At 32.4% G+C, this 26,875-nt stretch overlaps 1 protein-coding gene across 25 annotated transcripts in view; it reads right to left on the reverse strand.

Annotated features, from left to right (window-relative positions):
• Positions 1-26,875, reverse strand: part of LOC145668871 (coiled-coil domain-containing protein AGAP005037-like) — a 1,021,830-nt gene that overhangs the window by 110,964 nt on the left and 883,991 nt on the right. For 22 of the 25 annotated variants that reach the window (XM_081737111.1, XM_081737106.1, XM_081737121.1 and 19 more), the window contains 3 exons: positions 25,129-25,285; positions 23,803-24,030; positions 11,444-11,594 (listed from right to left, as the gene is read on the reverse strand). In XM_081737111.1, coding sequence (XP_081593237.1) covers positions 11,444-11,594; positions 23,803-24,030; positions 25,129-25,285 — 536 coding nt within the window. The remainder of the gene's footprint in view (positions 1-11,443; positions 11,595-23,802; positions 24,031-25,128; positions 25,286-26,875) is intronic. The other 3 variants (XM_081737122.1, XM_081737116.1, XM_081737128.1) reach the window with 3 other exon arrangements.

A 26,875-nucleotide genomic window follows, 5' to 3' on the forward strand; every position in this document is an offset into this window, starting at 1 on the left:
TCCGTGCAATACAATAATTAGTACCTTACTTTTATTTCTTCTACATTAAAAAAAGAAAATAAAAGAAGCACCGGTATGTAAAAGCTTTTCTCACGTTCAAATTCTCCTAGCATATTGCTCATTACAGTCTTTTGTACAAGTTGTTCGTCGGAGTACTTCCGTTTCCTTCCACTTTCTCATTTCACCAATTCTTCCATCACCATTCACTTGCCTTAATCATCGTCTCCTTTAGACTAACAGGCATAACTGTGGAACGTTAAACTGAAATATTTAAGTCATTTCCATTTCATTTGTACAAGTGTTCATCCAATGCTAGTATCCTCTTCTTCACATTTTTCAAAATAAATCAAAAATATGATAATCACTCATTTATACTATCGTTACTTCCACATTATATACCATTTTACATTACAACTGTCATATTTACAGATTTCTCTGCAATGATTTCTTTCGTGTTTTTCGTCTCTTTAACGCGAAGACTGTACGCTTGCCACCTGCTTTTCAAAAAATTCTGGTACAACATTTAATACAGCCGAACGTGACACACGATCGGGCAATTTTCTCTAATATTCTTATATATATCCTCATGACGATACGGTTAATCCTGAAAGCTAGGTATTTTTTTATCTAGTTCTTTTAAATATACTAAGTGTTTGTACATTTCCACGAACTAATTATGTCTAAAAAGCCACAGATTCACTCCTACAGAAACTAAGACTCACATAGATTATACCTTTGCCTAGAGACGTCAGGTGGCACCATATAAATTTTCTGTATGGGCCCCCCAAACTATGTGAACCTGTACAAGCAAGAAGCATATAATTTGTATGCCTAATCTTCACAAAAACAAGAACTTGCACACTGTCGTCACTCATCGATATTAGCTGAATTATTTAAAATAAACACAGCATCTCGAACTCATGGCACATGTAAAACACGTTGACAAAGTCATGCGTTGCCAACAATATTCAGCATTGTTACTTTTTTTTTTTTTTTTTTTTTTTAATGAAACTAGCTAAATAACAATTTAAAGGTAGCTGAACTCTTGCACTTTATTCTTGTCACCAAATGGTGTTTAGAAGTCGCTAGTCATCTCAAGAAAAGTGTTGATTCACTGCTGACAAATGTGTCAAAACGATATAGCGACTTATTGTTGAAGTTAGCGATACTGATGGTCAGTCATTGCTATTTATAGTAAAATTAATAAAATTAATGTCGATAGTTTAAAAAGCTTAAAAATATTTTCTTTTTTACGATTTATTTTCCACTAATTTAAATTTAAAAACTTAAAAACAGATTTTGTGGAAAAGTATTACTGTCAAAATTGACCGTACGTATGACCGCACACCACAGACAGTCTGGCAAGAATTTTAAACTTTAAAAAATTACAACTGAATGAATAAACCTTTAAAAAGATTAATATTTCCATGCTTCCCTCTCCCCGCTATGGGTAGCCCTTTTGTCCCAAACTAATTCAGTTTTTATTGTAATTAACTTCTCTCTTTTTTCATTTATTTAATTACTAGCATTTTATTATTGTTCTGTCTCTTTTTCAATATTACCAAAGATCGTTGATTAAGAGGTTTTTCAGTCAATATGGCGCCCGTGTCTTTTACCTACGCAAATGGGCGTATCTCAATCTAATTTTATACGCACTACGTTGAGCTTTACGTATAAAATGCGGAAATTTGATTCACATTTTGAAGTCAAAATATTAAACATATGAAGTGGACCAAAAAATTTTTGAAAGAAAGTCAGTCAATTATTATTTCTCAGTGTAACATTTGTCTAATTGAATTGAAGAAAACCCCTACAAGAAACTAGGACTGCTGCTCATTATAATATATTCGCGTTGTATTTCTCAGCTGCAAAGAACATACCAGAAAATCTTATCAGTCCCAATTAAGTTCTAGGAAGTATGAAGGTTCGGAGACCATATCCAACATTATGAAAACAAAGAAATCGAAGGCAAAATCCATTTCCATATAGTGTTTGCATTGTGCTGATAACTTTCATTCTTCACACACGTAATACGCATATCTCAATTGTGATTGTATGTAGATTCTGTGGTTCACTTTGGCTCTGAGCTCTGTGTTTTATAACTTTTAATTTTGCATTTAGTTTTTCTATCTTCATAGCTTTTCTAAAAAGTAATAACCAAAAGAAGCGGGGATCTTAACTTGGGTAAGATCTTAACGGTAATGTAGCAACAAGTAATGAAGTAATGCTAACTCAGCTAATACATAAAATTATGGGTGAAGGTTGAATTCTCTTAGTTTAGGAATGGTTTAGATTAAGTTTTCATGAAGCGTTATTAAACTTACTTTTAAGACGCGATCAAAGTGAAGAAGGAAGAAAAGGGCTGCAGATTTTTCAAACGTTTTACCAGAAGTGCCAATGATCAGAATAACAATAAATAATGATAAATGGTCAACTTCATGTTAACATATAAAGGCAAAACGCACTTTTCAATACAAATATACCATTTCCTAGTGACGGTATGCTTTCAATGGCAAAAAAGAACAAAAGAAAGAGTAATCCAATATGATTTTTCTGTCTCGCTTTGACTATAACTTGGCTAAGGAGCAATCAATAAAATAGACAAATAGACAAGGTCCTTTCAATAACTAACTGGAAAAGGTATATAAAAAATACAAATCTTCGACAAAGTTTGTGCTGCTTTGTTATTTTTTGGCGATGTCTTAGAACTATTATCAGACGGGCCTGGCATGCCTGCCTTGTGAACGGAATGCTGGGAATTAGTGAAACAAGATGGCGGTACCCTTGCAGGTTTGTACCAACGAGGAACAGCGGAGCGTCATTAGATTCCTGTTAGCTGAAAGATTGAAACCAAACGAAAATCACCATCAGATGGCAGTGCAATATGGTGAAAGTTGTTTCAGCTGAACATTAATGTCGGATCAGCCACTACATTGTTAATGACGTACTGATGTTCAAGAAGGTGTGTGTGAGGTGGATTCCAAAATAATTGACATCAGAAATGAAAGAAAGTCACATGTATGTACGCAGGGAGCTTTTTTGCATTTATCTGTCCACTCGTACACTTGTGTTCACCTCAAACAACTTTCACCATATTGCATTGCAATCCAACGGTGAAATTCGATTGGTTTCAACCCTTCAGCTCACAGAAATCTAATTACACTTCGCTGCTTCACGTTGGTGCAAACCTGTAAGGCTACCGCCATCTTCTTTCACTCATTCTCAGCATTTCGTTCGCGAGGCAGGTGTGCCAGACCCATCTGATAATAGTTCTAGGACTCCTCCAAAAAATAAAGAAGCACAAACTTTAAGTTTTGTATTTTTATACAACTTTTCCGCTTATTTATTGAGTGGATCTTGTATATAACTGTTTGTGAAATATTTGAGCTAACGTAACTTTAATTAACATAACCTTTGAACTAAATTTTTAAAATCACTTTTGAAATTTGGAACTTGAATTAAATTTGAATTCCTGAGTTTATTTCTACTAAAAGTAGTTAGTCATCTTCCTTTACTTACCAATCATTTTCTTCTCAAGTGCAAATAAATGTTTTAGCAAAAAATCTCTTTGATATTTTACGAAAAATGATACCACTAACGAAGAATGTTTAAATCGATTGTAAATTGAACTAATGAGAAACGGACTTGCTACGTCTGCGTCCCAAACCTTATTTACCAAAAATAACTTTTGTTCACTTCTGAGAATTTTTCCAGCTGGGGAAAAAAGCGTACGAGAAAATAGAGCAAAACCAAACATTAAGAAAATAAAGACATAACACATACAATACAGAATGATCATAAATGGAATGAAGAAAAAGAAATAAAAAAAAAACAGAATCTGAAAATAACTAAGCCTCCATATCTGGAACAAATATCCATCACAATATAAGTTTACTTCAGTATTATCCTTTTTTTAAAAAAGAAAATATCTTTCTATAGAATATCTTTTGTATGCAACGCTCACAAAAAGGAGAGAGCATTTATTTAATATAGGACGTTTGAAGTTAATAATAATAATAATAATAATAATAATAATAATAATAATAATAATAATAATAATAATAATAATAATCTTAAAGCTTTCATTTCTAAGTAATTCTTAATTGTGTTTAAAACTCTTATCTCACTTACTATGTGTTGAATCTCCCTTATAAACTTTGACAAACTCAAGTGAATATCACATTTTTTCAAATCTCTAATCTGTTTTCCTTCACATAAGAAAGACCCACGGGAGAGAGAAAATCCATACACATGAAGGAACCCACCACAAAGTAAACGAAATGAAGGTATTAAATAAAATTAAGTGCGACATACAAATGGAAGTTTTTAAAACATTTTTATTAAATTCTAAATTAAATATGGACGTAGAAGGTTCCCTCTTATTGAGTATCACAAACAGTACAAAAGATACTCACATTCAGGAAACAGATAAATAAATAAATAAATAAATATAGTTAATATCGAAACATATGTTACTGTCATAACATTGATTCCGGATGTGGAGGCTTATTATAATTTGCAGTAGCTGTTCTCCTGCCATTCCATTTTTAACATATTATGTTTTATGTGTCGTGCTTTTTTACTTTCTTTTTATGTTTGTTTGTTTTACTTTCTAGTACCATTTCTTGTACATGAAAAAGTTCACAAAGAGTTAAAGGCAATTAGTGTTTGTAGTCGTAAGTTAAAATTGGAAAGCACATATAGCAAGTCCATTTCGACGCCATAATTAAACTAAAAACCCTTTCATGCTCTTTAAATAAAATCACTCAAAGTGATTACAACTATGCCATATTAGCTAAGCTAAATTTAGTTCCACTTAATTCCATTGATTCAATATTGTTTACGATACATAATGGCTTTTTCAGACCCGAAATAGTAGTGAAAAAAAAAAAAGAAAAACAAAAACAAAAGAATTTGTCTCAAATATAATGAATAACAAATACTCTTAAATACCGACTGTCATGATTTTGGCGGCCAATAAACTAATACCTAAACTATGAGGCCCATTTTTTTTTATTTTTTTTATGGCAGTTACTCATAGTATGCACGCACGATAGCTCAGTGATAGAGCGGTTACCTCGGGTGTGTGGGGTCTGAGGTCTCTAGTTCGATCCCCGGCCAAGTAAGTTTGTGGTGGACAACATTGTGTCATTGGTTTTCTCGGGGTACCCCCGTTTCCTCCCACATTCCCATTCCATCAATTCATCCGTAATCATTCACTTACCTAACTCATCGTCTCCTTTAGCCTGATCGTGTGAGATTAAACTGAAATATTTCATTTCACTTTTTTTTTTTTTTAATACTGATCTATGGAATCTAGGTTAATGCTGTTGGTTATCTCTTCTTTGATTGAATGTGTTGTTTTATAGGTTGTCGTTTACTTTAGTTTCTTTAATGGTAGGAAGGAAGTATCAAAATTTCAACGCATATATATATAGAAGCACGTTTTCCAACTCTACTTACAAAACTGTCGATTCAAGTTTATATATAAAATACAGTATTGTTGTTACGAAAAAAAAATGAAAACTGTGACAAAAACTACCACATACCACTATCTGATAGAGTAATTTTTAGTCATTAATAATTACTCGCAATTTTCGAAAACAAAACGGCAAAAATCAGACATCTCATGACAATATAACGAAACATGTAAACAGTACAAATAATATTTATTTTTCTTGTACATCATACACTATCAAAAAATATAAATCACAAACCTCAGAAAAGTAAAAAAAAAAAAAAAAAAAATCAAAGAAACCAACACCTTAAAATTCAAGTAAATATCTTTATATAAATATATTATTTCAAAAACAAATACCAGATATTTGTGCACAATTTAAGGGAACATTACACATGCAAACTTTTTCCATAAGTATCTCAAGCATGCAAATCATGCAGTATTTTCTTCTACAACCATGCAGCTCAACTAAACCGCACAGTCCAGAATGTTCATACGATATACGGTAATCGATACAGAAATCTGTAAATATTTCATTCACCACGGTTTTGATTTTCGGTTAATTTGTACTATGTTCAAATTCAGATTTACATTAGTCTAGTTAGCAACTTTTCCTAGAACTTGTTTTCACAAAGGGTTTGTTTGATTACAGTAATTTCTCTCTACTTATTTAGGAAGATACCACATGTCTGAGCCTTATAAGAAACTTGTAATAATTCGAGATAAAAAAAAAGTTGATAAAATATACACACTGTGAGAATAATTGTAAAATATATGATATGCATGACTAAACTTAAAATTTTTCGGCATTTTTGTAAAAATCAAATAATTTAGTTTATTTTCGAAAAATCAAAAGCAAATACTTTCAAGTTTGTTGTTCACAATTTTTCTTTCAAGTTAATAGAGGAGAAAGATTAAGTGAAAATTTCATTATGTAAACATAAAAAAACGCTTCTTTATGCACTTATTTTTTTATTTATTTATTTATTTGTGATTTTTCATGGTTTCAAATTTAGAAATTCCATTTTTTATTTCTGGTTAGAAAATGAAAAGACATGAAACCTTTGAGTTTTACGTCCCACGGTTATGGGTGAAGGAGACGGTGATGATGAATGAAAATTGTGGAATGAGGAAAGCGGGTGGAAACAGGAGAACCCCGAGAAAACCCACGCACATGGTGTTTCTCCACCACAAAGCCCACTTGGCGCGAGCTGGGATCAAACCAAGGACCCCACTCACCAGAGGTGAGCGCTCTGCTACTGAGCCACAGCGGCTCTATTAGTTCTGGTTAAAATTCCTAACTAGTTTCTATTTTTTTTTCTAAAAATAGCCATCTTCGTCCACGCATTGGCATTCTTCGCCTTCTTTATATTTGTGAATGGAAACTATAGTAAATGAGTATTATCATTATACTAAACCACAAACAAATATATTAGCGAAAATTTATTCTTTCACATTTCTTATGAATAAAATAATACTCAGAGATCAACGGTACTTTAATAAATAAACCACTTTGTTCTATTAGGATCAATTTTACACCTCTCAGCGAAGGTTGTACGAAATTCTAACACACACTTTAAAAATTAACATTTGATATTAAACATTTTAACTGCACAATTCTGTAAAACTACTTCGTACATGTTGAACTATGGCATTAGTTATGACACACCAACATTAACTCATAAAAGAAGATATAACTATATAAATAATTTCTGTTGAAATTCTTTACTGACCACATTCTAGCTTAAAACATTTTAAGTATCATTCCACATACAGTTTTCTGTAATTCCCGAATTTTCTTTAAGCTTTAAGCTTTCGACTCTCCCCTGGAGTCTTGGTCACGGAGGTTAAAAACGGAGGAGATAAGAATAGAAACATTAAGGAATAAAAATCAAACAGAATTACCAAGGAAATAGCTGTATTGTACGGAAACATGTTGTCAAGTACGTCTCTGATCAACAGATGGAGATGCAAACTAAAATATGGTGAAGTCAATTTGTGTGCCTTTCTTGTTCCTTGTTAGAAGGTGACCAACTCACGTTATTATTTTTATTGGCATGCCAATGCTGTGAAAATTTTGTAATTATCGCTTCCCATTGCGGAGAATGTGGGAGGAAACGGGGGATACCTCGAGAGAAACCAAGGACACAATGTTGTCCACCACAAATTTACTTGGCCGGGGGATTGAACCAGAGACCCCACGTACCTGAGGTAAGCGCTCTACCACTGAGCTACCGTGCGTGCATTCTGTGAGTAATTGCCATAAAATATATTCGTCACTCAATCATTCCTTGACTAAATTTACTGTCGATTTATTTAAATGAATAAATATATTTTCAAAATCAGTCTCTCTACTTCATTTCTAGCTCCAAATAAAATTTTTGGATCATCTACCCTGTGTTGTGTTTCTTTTAAGTGCTTCTCTAAACCTGATACCGGATTTTTCGTTTTTGAATCTCTAATATGCTCTTTTACTCGGACCTTTAGATTTCTTTTCGTTTTGTCTATATAACTCTCTTGATAACTGCATTTTATTTCATAAATACCACACAGCTCTTCCCTTGGTAAGTCCGCTCCATTTTTGTTCCTTCATGTTTCTGTTCTTTGTCTTCCTGTTTTTAACCTCCGTGATCAAGACTCCAGGGTTGAGTCAAGAGCTTGGATGCTTAAAGAAAATTCAGGAACTAAAGAAATCTATAAGTAGAATGATAGTTAGGATTCCTGAGCGTGGTTCTACATTCTAAGTATTTATCTCTTAAAGAAGATAACCATGTATACCTATCGATATATCATCAAAACAAACCGACTTAAAAAAAAAAAATGTTTGAAATTATTGTCTGACTTGAATCTGTCAATAGTAGTTATGTTATTCAAATACCAAATGACCAAAAAACTTTATCTTTCTCAATGAATTCATATACTTCTTGATAAGTGGTATATTTAAATCACTTGGTACCTGGGCAACGTAATATTAAATGTCTCTAATATCAATGATTGAATGCTTCTCTCAAAGATTTCCTACCATAGTTGCTATGACTAAAAGTTGTACGAATATACAATATAAAAAAACTCATGACAGGACAAATAGTCTCGTCACTAACGTCTCATCTAAATTCAAATCAATTAATATTTAAAAAAAAAAAGGTAGGTGAAATTTTTAAGGAAACACATTGATTTGAACCTAGATTTACGAAAGACATGTCACTGCTAATTCAGTAATAAATAATGAATGTAATCCGCTAGTATTGATTAATGAACGAATTTCGAGACTACGATTCAAATTCCAGGGTTCAAATCTCGTTTTCTGATAGTATATCCGAGTAATAAGCAGACAAATGATAATATTGCCTTTTCTACTCATTATAAAAAAGCAACGCTAAGGCAAGTGTATATAATTATATACTTTTGTTTCTTTCTGGTACAGCATAAAAAAGAATGAATTGCATAATTTTATTACGAGATGTTTCTTATTATGGTATTTTATACAGGAAATTTAATATCTAGCAGTCTGGTTAATTCGAGGACTCAATCTTTGAGAATGCTTCCTGAAAACAAGCACGAAAATTAATATTAGTCTTTACCTTAGGTAACATTGAAAAAACGAATTTCATAATTTGTTATGAGATAAGAACCAACAAGTAAGTGTTAGAATAGGGGAGCAAATGATAGAGAAGAATGCAACTGGAAGGGGAGTTCGACAGGAATGTTGTCTCTCGCCTACATTATTTAATACCTACCCAGAAGAGATAGTGAAAAAGAACCTACAAAATAAAGATGGCATTTCGGTAGGAAGAAAGAAGAATAATTAGGTGTATACGGTTTGCAGATGATATGGTGCTTGTTGCAGAATCTGAAGAGAAAATCAATAAGATGTTAGAAGACTTAAGGAAGGGCTGTGAAGTGTAAGAGATGAAAATAAATGTTAGAAAGACAAAAGCCATGGTGATTGGAATGAAGCGGTCGGTGTCAAATATAGAAGTAAGGGGAAAGAAAATAGAACGGGTGACTAGTTCTCGATACCTGGGAAGTGTTATTAGTGATGATATGAAGTGTGAACGGGAAATAAATGCAAAATAGGAATGGCGAAATATGTCTTTAGGAGAAAAAAAAAATACTATTTGATGGGACCTTGAGTAAAGGGTTGAGAAAAGGACTCATAAAATGCTTCGTTTGGAGTATTGTACTGTATGGGTCAGAGACATGGATATTACGCAAAAAAGATGAAAAACGATTAGAAGCTTTTGAAATGTGGGTGTGGAGAAAAATGGAAAGAATTAGCTGGGTCGAGGAGAAGACGGGAGGACAATAAAGTAATTTTAGATATTATTAAGACGAAGAGAAATTGGTTGAGGCGGTATATATATATATATATATATATACAGGGTGATTCAATAAGAACATACCAGGCCTATATCGCAGCTAATACTGAACGTAGAGCCTTCAAACAAAAAATTGCACTACCAAATCGTATGTGTAGAATGCAATAAAAATAGTAGCGAGACCAGTGGCGTCTCGTGAATACCTCCAACGGGGGGCAACTTCAAAATTTGCAATGGTAAGTGGTATAACTGTTAGAATCGTTCGAAAGGACATTAAATGTCGTGCAAAACATTTTAGAGGACAAACTTTGTCATATCCTTTCCCATTTAGCCGCTAGAGGCGTTATTGCAGACTTGTATCTGACTAGCCGTAGCAGGCCTTTATCTCAGCTAATAATGCACATAGATCCGTCAAACAAACAATTGAACTACCAAATCGTATGTGTAGAATACAATAAAAATAGTAGCGACGCCAGTGACGTATCGTGAATATCTCCAACGGGGGTCATAGCTGCGATATAGGCCTGGTACGTTCTTATTGAATCACCCAGTATATATATAGATAGATAGATACATAGATAGATAGATAGATAGATACATAGATAGATAGATAGATAGATACATAGATACAACTATAAAAATGCTTCAATCAAATGTTGATTTAAAAGGAAATTCTGACGAATAGTTGAATAGTTTTCGTTTGCGATTATGATTGCTCCGTCTTTAACATGGATTTGTTTATTAGAGCCAGTGATGTCTTAATATCGTGTAACTCGATCTGTATAATTGCATGTTTATACTGAGAATTCCGTAAAGTAAGTTTTAATAGATAAGATACATTCGGATTTGAACATATTTTCTAGAAACAGAACCTTGTGTCAGCTTAAATCAAGTATTGTACCAACCAGGTTATTTTATTGTAATTACGACAAAACAAGACTCAGATCCTTCAAAACATGTACAAACTTGAATGAATCTTACGTATTAAAAGTTACACAATAAAATTCTCAACACAAACATTTGATTATATAGACCAAGCCACGTGATACTAAGATAATCGTAACCTTTCACATAAACAAATTCACATACAAAATAATAATTAGAAATTATGTACCAAAAAATATCCGCCAAACCCTCTTTTCAAATAAACATTTCATTCAAACTTCCTTTAAAATATTTTTATAGCAATATAGTTTCTGTAACTTTTAATTACGTAAGACATTTTTATCCTGTAATATACTGTAACTTGCACAAATCTTCATCTCGGGATTACGAATTCTACGATCATATATATTTCGGACGGAAAAAAATGGTCATGATTTCGGGATTGTATTTTTTTTTAGCTATAAAATTCGTTGAAGAAAGAAAAAAACATCCTTTCATTCTTGATTTTAACGACCGTTTAAGTATATTACCACGGTTGTCCTGTATGTCTGACTTTGCTATTTTTTTTTTTAAGTTGACACCAAATGACGCTTAAAGCGTAGTGAATAAAACATTTACAGATATTTTACCATTCGACTCTTGACAAACTATCTACTTTTTTAATATCCCGTCACAATCATGCAAAAGAAAAAAAATGAAAGAAAAAGTATATTTAAAAATATATAGAATGCAAAGTCATAAAAACCGCTTTCTTGTAATGTACTGTATATATTGTGCACACCTGGCCTCTTCATCTATGACAGGTGTAATTGACCCTGACCTGGACCCATACTGGCTGTAGTACGGATCCTCATAGCTACCACTAGGATAAGGTGGATAGGGCCGTCCACGTTCAGGGGAAGACATGTAACCTGATTCGGCATGAAGACGATCTGAAAAGGAATCAGAATATATTTAGATATACACTATATATATATATTTCAAAATCTTAAAGTTATCTTTATATGCTTTTTTTAACTCCTCCCGTGGATAAATAGTTAACATTTTGTACGGGAGATTAGATTCGATTCTCGATGGGAGTTAGTAAATGTGGGCTGAAATCCACATTAAGCTGGAGTTCTGTCTTATATAGCCTCGACGATGAAAATGAGCGTTAAATGCTTACCAAAATTTTTTTTTAAAAAAGCTTTTAAGCTGTAAACTAGAGACATCATTTTATTTTAATACAATATATATATTATGTAGAGAAGCTGTATTCATTCCACTATTTGTTCTTCATTATAGTAAAAGAATATACCCTTGATTAATTGTATTAAAAGAAAAATGTACATTTGATTGAATATATTAAAAGAAGAATGTGTATTTGATTGATTGTATTTAAAAAGAACGTGTATTTTATTGATTGTATTAAAATAAGAATGTGTCTTTCATTGATTATATTAAAAGAAGACTGTAAATTTGATTGATTTGATTAAAACAAGAATAATTTACGTTTCATTGATTGTATTAAAAGATATAATTCTTACGTTGAATCGAAGCGGTTAGCAGGGGAATATAATGCATAGAAGCTTCTTAAATTTGTGGTAAGTAACTTGTCGGTAGTGGCAAGATGCTAAGGATGACACAATAATAATAATTAAGTAAAATGATTTTACATGTATTTAGTAACAATGTTTACAACGCGTCATGCAACACATCGATTGAAGGTTTCTTTCCTTATTTACTCGCCGTTTTTTTTGCCACACCTCACCCTGTACACTAACTAACTAACTAACTAACTAACTCTATGGCCTATGGAACCCGGAGGTTCAGTGCCGCGTTCACAAAAGCTCTCCACTGACTTCTATCCTTAGCTAATTGGATCCAGTTTCTACTTTGTATTCCTATCTCTGCGAGATCCATCTTAATATTATCCTCCCATCTGCGCCTAGGTCTTCCTAATGGTCGTTTTCCTATGGGTCTACCAGTCAGGACTTTGAAAGCGTTTCTACTTTCTTCCATTCTAGCTACATGACCTGCCCACCTAAGCCTCCTAGACTTGACGACCCTAATAATGTTGGGTAAACCGTATAAACTATGTAGTTCCTCGTTATGAATGATGTACGGACCCTGTACACTAGAAAGGAATAAGATTCATAAATATTTAGGGAGATCACGATGGTTCAGTAGTGAAGCGCTCGTCTCTAGTAACAGAATTTCCAAGTTCGATTCCAGATCATGTGAGTTTGTGATGGATAACGTCATACTCATGGGTTTTCTCGAGGTTCATTATGTTTCCTCCCACATTTTCATTCGACTGATTCTTTCATAATCACTTACTATCTTTAATTATCCGTCTCCTTTGGCCTACAGAACGTAAGAGTGGGACGTAAAATCAAAAGATTTTACTCCTTATATATATATATATATATATATATATATATATATATATATATATATATATATATATATATATATATATTCAGATGTATGCATAAACATACATAATATGATGAGGCTGTGCAGTTTCATAACTGTGGCCAGAAGAGGCTTAAGATTATCTGAGTGATGTACGGTCAACGCATCCATTTACAACATCTTTATTATTGACCTTCTTGACTTGTAGTCCATTTCATTCGTTTATTTAAATAATTCATCACATATTCTCACAAAGAAAACAAATATTAAGCTCCAGCCAGAATTAAATCTGAGATCACACGTACTAAAAACAAACGTGCGCTATTCCAAATCTTTTCTCAATTATATATCTATTTACAAAATCCAATTATTTATATAAAGCTTAGAAACTTTTAAAAATGTCCCCTTGTAGTGGTGTAATTCGCCAGCATGATATAGGTTTCAAACATTTTCTATTGGCATACCACCATATGTAAACGTACAACTCATCATCGGCTCGCGTACCACAGGTTGAGAAGACATGGTCTGGGGTTCGATTCCCAGTAGAAGCACACATTCTTTAATGGCGATCCAAGGTCGTGAAGCAACTCAAGAATTATTTAGTTCAGAGGAAGTGAATGCTAATCTGATTAGTTAAAGGCGCATCAGATAGTTTAATTTCAGAACACTAAAATAATGAATCAGAAGAAATTAGTAAAATTCATGCATGTAAATTTTCCTATATTTCAATTAAAAATATACCTTTAAAAAAAAACAATCGAAATGATTTCTATAGTTTACAGCTATTAAAATTCTACTTTGTTTTCTATTATGTTACTAACTTAAATAAAATTACATACAAAAATGAACCACGAGATCAAACACTGTTAAATTTGCACAAGAATTGTTATAGTTGTTATATTAATTATATAAAACATGACCAAGTGCTATACACAAAGAATAAACCATTATACTTGATCTGATTTAACTTTTATGTTTTCGCGCCAAAAGGAAAACCTTTATGGGTGTATTCTCTAGAAAACATATCAAGTACGCGTAATGTTTTCTCAAACGAAGTCAAACGTCAACTGTCTTACGCGAAACTTCGAAGTTTTGCGGAAAGCAAACACAGCTGAGCCAAGAAGAAAATAACGTATGAAAAAAAGCTCAAAATTATCAAAAACGTGACAATCACTACAAGAAAAAAGGAATTAATACTTTCTTTCTTCTTCATGCCAGGCAAACTCAGAAAATAGAGTTTTGTTTCAATAATATTTTATAAGAAACATTATGTTTTCCCATAATTTTTGCAGGCAACAGATTGAAATTCTAGGCCTAGTGCATTTTATTACTATGGATATGTCTAGCTTTTTGAAAACCCGTGTAAGCAGAACATAAACGGAGGGTACACATTAATAGATGAAGACCTTACAGGAAACCGGATAGAGGTCAACTCCCTTCTGCTCCTGTTTATTATTTACCGGTGACCACCATTTTGGATCAAGAATATCATTCGATTTTTCCTACTTCTGATTGTGGAACACTCCTAAAAATTGAGCATCCATCCTGTAACATGTATTCAAGATTCAAAACAAACTGTCAATGCACTTCTGCATGTATGTATTGTGATTTCACAATTTTATGTACGTTTAAGACATTTTTCATGAACTTATTCGTAGTCCTACAAATTCATACGACTTTATACTGTGTTGAAAAACATTTTTTCACATAGACCGTTGTGTCGAATTGAACAAGGTGAAGTATAGAGCTGTTATTTAGCTTCTGTTTTCTCAAGATACAACCTCAGAAAATAATCCTTTCAGAGATGACAGCAGAGTGCGAAAACAAAGCTTCTACTAATCTTTTCAGAAGACTATATACCAGCAGAATGGAGAATTCTTACTCACATATCACTTTATTCTCCCAATGAACTGTCTAAGAGCAAGAATGGGGTATAAACCATTGTGATGTATTTCTCCCTTGTGATAAACTTGAATAAATCTCTCACTGTTCAACACTTAGACAAATAAAAACGTGATTGTTTTACGTTGGGAGCTCAAACGCACACACACACACACACAAATCACATGATAGAAATGATACTTGAAAGTAAGAAAGTATCACAACTGGACATTATAAAGAAATAATACAAGAGGAATATACTGGGTGTTTCAAAACAACACGGACAACATTTGAGAGATGATTCCTGACACTAAGATAAGACAAAAAGTATAGACCAACTTGGGTGCACAAATCCTTCATTTCGGAGTTATAGGCTGCCGAAAACATGATAAGATAAACTAGCCTCTATAAGGGCTATAGCTCAAATACTATGAGACCTACCGTGGTCGGGTCAAGACTTCACTTAGGGATTAGCATGTGCCCTATCCAAATATCCATGTTTCAGAATCCTGCGGTACTTTCACAACAATAGTTGTAGAGGGAGTTAGTGAGTACTTCAAATTATATGCCGGTAGCCAAACCCCATCTATAAAAATTGTTGCGTGAGCCTAAAACTCATTTTTTCATGTTTTTGGCAGCCTAAAACTCCAAAAGGAAGCATTTCTGCTACCAGGTTGGCCTAGACTTTTTGTCTTATCTTGGTGTCAGGAATCATCTCCCAAACGTTGTCGTTGTTGTTTTGAAACACCCTGTATGTGATAAATGAAATTAAAAGGAACACTAGTGGTAATACGTAATTATTATATTGAGATAAGGAATAAGGTCATCAAACATTCTTTTATGTTGCAATATATAAGAGGAGTTGAGCTCTGGTCTCTGCTGCGTAGGGCCACGCACACATTGTAACAATAATACTGCTACACATAGTAAAGTGTACTATGATACAAAATATGTTTGGTAATTAAACTTGAATAGCATTATATAAAGGATAATTAAAATTAAAAGGATATCAAATGCCTTATAAAAATCAAATTAGATAGTGTTTAAAATCAATAATTAGCTTTTTCTGTTTCGGAATAACTAAAGACGAATTTAGTTTACTTATGGTAAGTGAACCGAATAATTTTACAAAATATGTACAGTAATTACAATCAGAAGAACATAATATACAGAAGAACTAAAGCGAAAAGAAATGGTTTTTTTTTAAAGTTACAAAAGATGCATTTATGTCATATATATGAATTGATGTAGTTTAACATTCCTTCGAAGTAAAAAAGAAGATTACTATAATGAAATTAATACGATTTTACGATATGGATTACATCAGCGTTTCCCAACCGGTGTACCGTGAATAGACCGCTGGTGTGCCGCGAGGAATAAAAAAAATATATTAATTTTATAGCAATCAAATTAAAAAACTTAGGGAAAATGTATATTTGTGTTTCACATTACTATGAACCTCTACTGTGAATCTACAATTTTAAGTTTCATACCGGGTTACTGTTCTGTTCATTTCTAATGTTGAAAAAAATGGTTATCATTGTTATGACCATTATTGCTTCTTTATTGTTGCAGACTATTTCGTAATTTGAAAATTTAAAATATCATCCAATTCTTTCGACAAATTACCTACGTTTGTGTTTTAAAAGTAAGAGAGATTTGTTTGTTCGTTCGTTATTTAGTGATCTTCCTTTTTAGTAAAAGGTTGGATACAGTTTTTTTAAAGGGTATTTTTAAAAACCTGAGTCCAACTTTTCATTGCAATTGTTTTCTATTTTTAAATTAGAATAAAAAAATAAGCATAATGATTTACCACACGAAAAAAAAAATGAAAGAGCTTTCTTCTCTGTGAGAAGGAGATCAATAATCACAGAAAAAATACCAATGTCTTTTATATTTACAAATAATAATATCTATAAGTGTGCCGCGAGAATCCAAGTAATACCCGTAGTGTGCCGCAAGTTGAAAAAGGTTGGGAAACGCTGGATTACATAGTAATTGAAGAATGAAAAATATGCTTTAATAAATTGAAAACAATTATATATTAGTGTATATCGACTACTCTCCAATAATCGGAATGTGGTCGATTAAATGATAAATTCAAACAATTGTCTCAAATTGAACTATTAAACACATCAATGCATGAAAATATGTTGGAAGTTACACCTATGAATTCCGTATGAAATATATTGGTTCTGACAGAAACAAGAAGCGAATATTACCACTAATGAACAAAGAAATGTACCAAATTTTCGAGATCGTTATACTTGATTAATAAGCAGAACATCGATTTTTTTAATTTTCAACCTCTCACAATGCGTTTACTAGTATTATCTGCAGTGCTGAGATAGGCACACCCCTCTTTTATGCTGTGACTTTATTTTCTCACTGACTAGTAAACCTTTTCTGCTTCCGAATAGCTTTCCAGAAACACCAAGAACCTTCAGTTTGTTTATCGAACTACCACGGTGGGTCTGCATATAAAATGGCGTTAAATAAATAAATCACGGATAAAATGGCGTGAGATTAGATCCCAGTTCCTACCACAGGAAGTTTTATCAATCTACATGTTTATTTATTTTTACTTCTTAACAGTATACTTGTATCTAAATCTTAAAGACAGGTCTACGAGGGCAGTCAAAAATAAATAAATTAATTAATTAATTAATTAATTAATTAATTAATCCGGAATATTGGTATAGTTTTCGCATTTGTGATGCAATCAAATGAATCTTGCACAGTACACTCCTTAGGTTACTTAAGAATGAATCTGACAAATATGAACAGGTCATAACAGGTAGTGTACGAGTAGTGCAGCTGAACGGAGAAAAAGCGCGTGGTGATGAGTTGGTGCAATGTTGCTGTTCAAGCAACGCACAAACATCAAGTTCAAGTGCAAATTGGGAAAGTCTGCTTCAAACTTTGATACCCTTAAAAACAGTTTAGCACTATCGGATGTTGGGCTCTTACCAAAATTAAAAATAAACCCCAAAGATATTTGTTTCACCAACGTCAAAGAGATCAAAACCAGTGCGACGGTTTATCTTTGAAAATGAAATGAAATCTTTAAGTTTTACCGTCCCACGGTTATGCCGGTTAGGCTAAAGGAGACGGTGATTATGAGAAATGAGTGAAATGAAGAGTGGGAGGAAACGGGAGAACCCCGAGAAAACCCACGAGCACTGTGTTTGTCCACCACAAAGTCCACACAGCGCGAGCTGGGATCGAACCAGGGACCCCAAGCACCGAAGGTGAACGCTCTACCACTGAGCCACTGCGGGGTTTATCTTTGGAAGATACCAAAAGATAACTTTTCGTCGGCGTTTCAAACAATCTCAGGAGCAATGAAGCAAGTGTATGCGTTCCGAAGGTGCCCCCTTTCAAGGCGATTAAGTAATGTGTACTTATATTGTGGTAGTAAAGAGTTACAACAAAATTCCAGAAACATTTTGACTGCCCCTCGTATAAGTTCTCTCTAGCTATTTTACCTGAACTACATCTTGCTCCAAAAATACATACGAAATTTAAAGCTTATATTTGGGTCTTTTGCATAAAATGTAAAATATTAATTTCACCGATTACATTTTATGGCTAATATTCATTATATTGTATTTAAAGAACATTAAAAAAAATAACAAAAAATAACTCTGCATACACACTTAATTTTTTGTGTGTTTCGTGTTACTTCATTGCATTTTCTATTACAAATTGGAGCAATAACTGATAGAACATTTCTGCAAACACAAAGCATAATTTTCAAACTTCAAATACGCTATACTATTTATTTCAAGTAAAAAGTGACACTGACACAAGATAAGTAAAATGTTTTCTCTTTTTCTGTTGGATCCAACATAATGTAAAAACTGCACGAAAGTCTGCCATTTTCTAACTTTTTCTTATTTTCTTCTCTCTTTCTGCTTCTCTATGGTCTAAGGTTGATCCAAAGTTTATCTTATAGTGGTATATGTGTAATGTTCAAGAAAACCATATAGTTGGATTTCTAGATCTTACGTTTTTCCAGTAAGCTTTATACTTTTCTAACATGTTTTACGTTTTTATTTTGCCCGTAAAACGATTTTTTTTTTATTTTTTAAATAAACCCAAGAAATGATAGTCCTAAACACTTTTAAAATGTTTTCGTAAGTTAATGCTAAAAAATTAATTAAAACAACTGATTTTTCACACATTACCAACAACGAAACCCAATGATGTAACTTAGTATTTAGATAGAAAATGAAACAGGTCACATTTGATCTCCTATCTAAGAGGTACCCCAACCTTATGTTTAAAAAGAGTTTGGTTTTAGCCAGGTCCGGATTTAGCGGGGTGCACCGGAGCACATGCACCCCCCTTCACTGTCAATATACTCTATTTAAAATGAGAACCTAGCAGTGAAAAAGCAACATTTTCCAAAACTTTCTGCTCTCATATGTCCGTTTGAGGCTTAAAAGAAAGTTTATTTTTGCAAAAGCAATAGTTTAAGTCGATTTTCTGAAGATTGAAGGAAAAGGATTGACTGAACAAAGTAATATTCCTCATTCACACCACAGATGTCTAAAGGCATTTAAAAACTTAAAAATTTAAATCAAATGTAGTGGTAGTTATTGGTGTACACCCCTTCAAGAAATCCTAGATCCGGCCCTGGTTTTAGCATCTTAGTCCTCGTGTGTCAACACCATCTCGATCACATCGCAGTTACGAATGATCGTCGTGGATCGTGGTAGCTCAGTGGTAGAACGCTTACTTCTGGTACGTGGGGTCCCTGGTTCGATCTCTGGCCAAGTAAAGTTTGTGGTGGACAAACATCGTGTTCTTGGGTTTTCTCGGGGTACTCCCACTTTCTCACTCCACAAATTCTTCCATCATTATTTACTTGCTTTATTCATCGTCTCCTTTAGCCTAAAGGGCATAATTAAGGGACGTTAAACTCGAAGATCTCATTTAATTTTATACTGACGTCAGAAACAGAAGCTATTTTGAATTAAAAAAAAAAAAAAAAACTTGAAGTGGTTGTGTATTTTGATGTTCTGCAAGCATTTTCTGAACATGAGATGTGCGACTATTAAGATATGCAAAATATTCATGGAAAGGCAACTAAGATTTGTGCCAAGGGATACTTGGTTGGTTGTGTTTGAATGTGGCGTCCCATTCAGCATCAAGTCTATATGAGACGACGACATACAGATTAGCATGGAATCTAAACCACATGAGCTTCCACCGAGAACTGATTATATATATATATATATATATATATATATATATATATATATATATATATATAGCAATTATTCTTAATGAAATTGTCCCAGTTTTAATTAAATTATTGTGTGTTACTGTGTGACACCAAATATGTGTTTCTTATGTGTAAATTATGATTTTCACATATCTTCCTTTTTTTCCCCTAAAAATCGTAAAATCTTCCTTCTTATTCTTTAAAAAATCTGGCAATCTTACCATATATACATACTTTATATTTTGTTATAACCAACTTGGCTAGTGCCACAATTTTCGTCACCAAATATATCAGTTATGGTAGAACTCCTTTCAAAGTAACCTTTAAGTCATGTGTTACAAGCATTATTTCATACACATTTTTCACTTGTTATTTAGAGTTCGTATTCAAAGTTCATATCTATCTATCTATCTATCTATCTATCTATCTATCTATCTATATATATATATATATATATATATATATATATATATATATATATATATATATATATATATATATATATATATATATATACGACCATGTTTGTGATTTCATAATTCTTGAAGCACCCGACCGATCTCGATCAAATTTTCAACATAGATTAGGTTCGGGCCTGGAATGCTTTTTTTATCATTTCACTTTGACGGTGCAACTTAGGGGAGGGAAGATATTTTAAAATTATCGAAAGTGACCGATATTAGTGTCGAATTCATAGTTTTCGGGGTCAATTGAGATGAACACTGATACTTCTGATGCCGTTTAATCCAAATTCAGCCCCGCAACTTGACGGAAGTGTGTGTGGAGTTGAAAGAGTTATATATACTTTATAACTATTCAACATAGTTGAATAGATGGAAGAATATTAAGTTAACTTATTTGTTTTGATCTATTCTTTGTGTATGAAGCACTACGCTTAATATAACTAAACAAATCTTGGAAATAAATTCAATATTACATGTAAACTCATGTTGCAACAACAAAACAGAACAAGATAATAATAATTACTATGTTAACTACTGGATAACATCTCAATTTTTACTTTCAAACTTAAAGGCTTAACCACTGAACACGAAAAACATTTAGATATTATCTTATATTCTTATTTTTTTTATCAATATATCTTTTTTAAGAATTATATATCAGTATGGAATTTAATGAATAACATCAGTCCATAAAAAAATCCTTATCTTATTATTAGTATGAAACTTTTACAATCAAAACTTTCATGCAAGAAATTCCATTAAGTCAGAGCTTTGTTTGCATAACAAAATTACAATAAATTAAACAAAAAACAATGAAAATTAAAAACAGAAATCCATTAATTAAAGTTACGACTGAAATATAATTTGAGAAAAAAAATCTTCTTATTTATCACACAAAAAACTGAAGTATGGAAGTAGGCACATAACCACAAATATTAATCAATACCTTCCAGCTTGTTTTCCTAAGATTCTTACCTTTACCTTTTGTTATAAACAATGCATAAAATTCTCTGCAAAACCCTCTTTTAAGTAGTCTGACGAGTCATCAGGAAGAAATTCTTGAACCCAATTGCACACGTATATCCTAAGTAGCAGTGAGGTTAGGAAGAATGTTATTTTTTTCAAACAGATCAAAACAACATTAAACTCAACCCTTTTCTGCTACTTTGGATTACAAGAAATGGATATACAGATTTCATTAAGTCATATACAAGATGTTTCAAAATAACATCGACAACATTTGGGCGGTAATTCCTGACACCAAGATAAGACAAAAAAGTATAGACCAATCTCGGTGCACAAATGCTTCCTTTCGGAGTTATAGACTGCCGAAAACATGATAAAATCTACTTTAAAGGCCCATAAGTTCCAAAACTATAGGATCTACCGTAGTCAGGTCAAGACTTCACTTAGGAACTAGTGTGTATGCTATTCAAACATCCAAATTTCAGAACCCTGCAGTACTTCTACAATTTTTATAGAGGTAGTTGGTGATAATTTCAAATTATATGCCTGTATCCAAATTCTTTCTATAAAAATTGTTGCGTAAGTACCTTAGGATTTTGAAACATGTATTTTTGGATATCGCACATATTAGTTTCTAAGTGCATATTAGTGGTCTTGACCCTTCTACGGTAGGTCCCATAGTTTTGGAACTATGGACCTTTAAAGTTCATTTTTCCATATTTTCGGCAGCCTATACCTCCGAAAGTAAGTATTTGTGCACCCAGGTTAGTCTATACTTTTTGTCTTATCTTGGTGTCAGGAATCACCTCCTAAACGTTGTTGGTGTTGTTTTGAAACACGCACAGTCAGTAGCTGTAGAGACATGCTACAAGTAATAATTCGCTTTATGAATGAAATTACAGAATAGTTGAAAACTGAGTATCCATTTCCTTATACAACTATTATTGATTACCATTGAAAATGCATACAACCACAAACGATAACGTTTTTTTGGTAGTACAGAAAAGAACAATTAAAATTAGAAGGGTAAAGAAGAAGAAATCGAAAAACAAAACAAAAAATATATCCACTAAAATACCATGCTCAATACGAAAAAAAAAAAGACTGCCAAACACCACTTTTTAGCACAAAAACAATTTTATATATATTGTAAAAAACGAGAATGAAATTTTTTTATTACAACAACAAAAACAAAAATTAGATATATTACTCTATATAGTGTTTATTGTTTAGCTTGAAATTCCAAAATTAACGATTTCTTTGTAGAAAAATTATCATGTTATACTCTACTAGTACAAATAACCAAAAAAATCCTCTGTTTGCATGCTATGTTAATGCACTACATTATTTTTTTTCAAAAATAAAATGTACTGAAATATTTTAATTTTATATCATCAGTCAAATCATACTTACGTGTAATTGTTAGGCAAAAATAAACATCACTTTTGCATGCCGTGTCGTGCATTTTCAAAGTGTGATATCATTATATAATATCAAAATTTCAAGTTTGTTGAAAAGAATTAATATTTTGAAAACAGGATGGAAGAAATAATTAAATATAGACAATTGTTTGATTTTTTGTCATTTAAAAATATTAATTATGCAGAAAAATAAAGAATACTATAAAAATTTCAGGTACCTCTATAACAATTTTCTTCCTCAAATTGTTGGTGATAAAACTACACGTTTCAAAAGATGCTAGTTTTAAGAACATTGTATTTCATTAGTTGATTGTTTTTTTCATTAATAGAAGAATATTTGTCTTAATTACGTTCAGTTTATTCTTTACATTTTAAATTGTTCTGTGAACAAATCTTTTAGAATTGTTCTGTGAAATAGAGTATATGGTAAACTATGTATAAACTTTGGAAAATATACTTACAATATTGTAATCTTATATAATTATTTTGACAATTCTTTCAGAATATTAACGAAAACTTATGTATATTTCTATTATACTTTTACAATTTTTTGTAAGTAAATAAATTGTTAGTGTTGTAAAACATTTATACATATATATATAGGTATGTTTCTTTGTTAGAAATGGAACAAAAAGCTTGGGTAAGCTTAAAAGTGGTGCTATTGCTTGAAAGTACAAAGCAGGACATATAAAACAAACGCTAGCATGATTTTCAATTTTATTATTAAGTAATAATTTCTGGATGTTATTTTTTTTTCTTTGTACATAGGGAAACTGACCTGGTGAAGAGTATAGGGTGTCCCTCCTCTCTTGTGGAGATATAAAAGTGGGCCCATAGACTCGATCGGGAGGACGTGGGGGACCACCAGGCACAGATTGGCTGGAGCGAGGGGAGGGGACAGTTCCTGAGATGGGGCCCTGGGAGGGGGCATTTGCACGTACTCCGGGCTTCATCATGATTGGCTGTTGGTATGTTCTCTGAGGTTTAGGAGGTGGTTGGGCTGCACCTAAAAACGGATGATGGAAGCCTTTTTTAAAAAAGAAAATATTTATATATATATATACTGGTTCAGCCATAACCAGCATGAAATACGATCAAAAGAAATGTGCTTTCAAAAGATGTATTTGGTACATTTTTTCCTTTGTTTCTGGTGCTGTTCTTTAGTTGTAATATTTTCTCTCAAACAATACTGCTTTGAATAATTATTTATTGCGAAAGAAATATCTGCGCTATTTTATTTTGAAAATGAAAATGGACAAAACTAAGATTTTTTTCATTGCTTAGCAAATAACTGTAACAAAAACTAAAGCTTTCTGCAGTCAAAGAACAAAAACGTGAAGATTCAAAACTAAATTACATGACAACATACCTCTTTTTTTTTTTTTTGTTTTTAGTATGTGACAAATATTTTTCTGATGCTTTTTCTTTTTTTTTAAAAAAAAAAATTAGTAATAATTTAAGTTATTTTTCTGGTTTTACAAACCCAACTAAAAGAAGACTTTTTATACTAAACTATACAAACATAGTTGCTTCAAGTATACAGAAAGAAAAAGAAGATGGGATTATTTGTTTCCATTTGTTTCAGAGCTACATTTAAGCAATTCTAGAAGCATGCAATGATAATAATAATAACACAGATTCCCCAGTGCACGGAAAAGTGTATAAGGTGGATAGGACAGTACAAAAATAACAAGCTAGGAAATACCTATTTTTTTCTTTTATTTTCTCCCAAACACAACACTAAATAATGCCAAGACAAATTTGATGAGAACACAAAGAAAAGGAAGGGTATACAGGTAGGTAATCATGCGAGAAAAAAAATAATTTGATATCAAAGGTTAACAGCTTGGCAGCTAAATTGGTAATGACACTTCGTCCTAATATATTATAATTGTATGGAGTGCCTTATTTGCTATTTTTTTTTAAAAGGCTCTTGTAATAAATGTTGATCCCTGTATCTTTCTTTATCTAATCAAAATTATGGAATCCCTAATTGTTGAAAAATTTAGGGATTTTTTTTTTTTATATTCAAATATAGATGATGTAGATATTTATTTATTTATAAATATATAGAAGGAGAGATATGTTGATAGTTTTCTTTTACCTGCTTGGGGCAATGGTTTTATCCTTTCATTGGCTGGGGAGTATGCTCGTAACAATGGCCCACGCGGGAGAGTGGCGGTTGCTGACACAGTCTGGCCTGGGGGATAGGAGTGGGCCATGTAGTAGGGCGAGGTGCCACTAGCACTTTTACTACTACCCTAAGAACAAGAACCACGAGGAAATCAGTAGGGAAAACACAGTTTTATTTAATTTATATAAAAAAGTGCTCAAGAGACAATCACAAAGAACAGACAGAGAATAACAGCTACAAATATACAACAGGATTTTCATTTAAAAAAAAAGTCCAAACATAAAGGGCCATTAAAAATACTTCTGTTTTTGTATTCATGCAAATATGGCACCTGGGGATCCCAGCAAGTTCCAACACCACGTAGAGGACCACCTGTGAAAGTTTGTTTTACAGATATATATGTATATATACACATCTACACATACAACTCACAACAGTAGATATCCAATGGTAGTTTCTAGAAAGGTTATTTGATTTAATGCAGTCACTTGCAATAGCAACACCAAGCTTTATTGTGGCTCTAGCTTTGGAAGCAAAATTTATTAATTTATTTTCCAAAATAGAATAAATAAGTAAATAAATATGATATTTTTTAAAAAGGTGAATTTCTAAAATAAATTTTCGTTACAATCTAACAAAACCCTCTCCTCTTGTCCCCCTCCCCCCATCCAATACTCCACACATCTCCGCTTCTAACTTTTTGAAGTAAAAATACCGCAAAACAAGCTCATTTTACGCTGATAAATTTTTATTGGTTAAGAAATAATGATGCTTGACCCCCCAAAAAATCTACATACGCATACACAGTCGTTCCTTAAAAAACAAAACAAAAAAACTGACACATGTCAATATTATTTTCTCTAAAAACAACAAAACAAGAAGAAAAAATTTTCTTTGAAACTATCCAAAATGAATTTTAAAAAATTTTTTAAAAAAAAGTACGAATTGTGAAATATGTAGAAGTACTACTGGTTCAGAGCAATAGGTTTTCACTTACTCTTCATGAACACACATAGCACAGAACAATATTTAGTAAAATCTAGACATTTATCAACGATTACAATCTTTCTACCTAACTTTTCATTTGAGGGGGAAAAAACCTACTTTTCCAAAAATATAAACTTTGATGGGTAGTTTATTGTATAGGGCAGTGATCCACGAAGTATTCAGTAATGAACTTTGCAAAGAAATTTGTAGTGTACAACTTCACACAAAATTAAGTTACTGTCATGGCAAATTTTTAACTTCAGAATATTAATTAATAAACAACTATATGGAAATACAAGATGTTCTCGAATCTTTCCTACAAATTTACTTGATTTTCATTTTCACCGTATGGTTACAATAAATAAAAATATTGCCATATAATCCAACATAATTGAAGTGCTATTAGTAATAACGTCAGAATTCCTTATTTTTGTACATCAGTGTTGACAGATACATCTTGGGATCAACTACGTCGTTACAAATTTAAACGACGAACTACTAATGAATACTAACCATGAATATCAAATTATGTTGCAAAATGTTAAAATTATGTTCTTTGATGTGCACTGCAATATTATATTTTTAAATCATAATCTAAAGATAACCGAACACTACATACCATACCCCTCCCCCCTACGATAGGGAAACCCAGTCTCAGTCAAGTATCTGATACGTACTTGCAACACCAGTTCAGAAGGCATAGGTACGTAGTTCAGAGTGCAATGTACGT

Source organism: Thermobia domestica, chromosome 13 (genome assembly GCF_964235325.1).
Source record: "Thermobia domestica chromosome 13, izTheDome1.hap1.1, whole genome shotgun sequence".
Lineage (NCBI taxonomy): Eukaryota > Metazoa > Arthropoda > Insecta > Zygentoma > Lepismatidae > Thermobia > Thermobia domestica.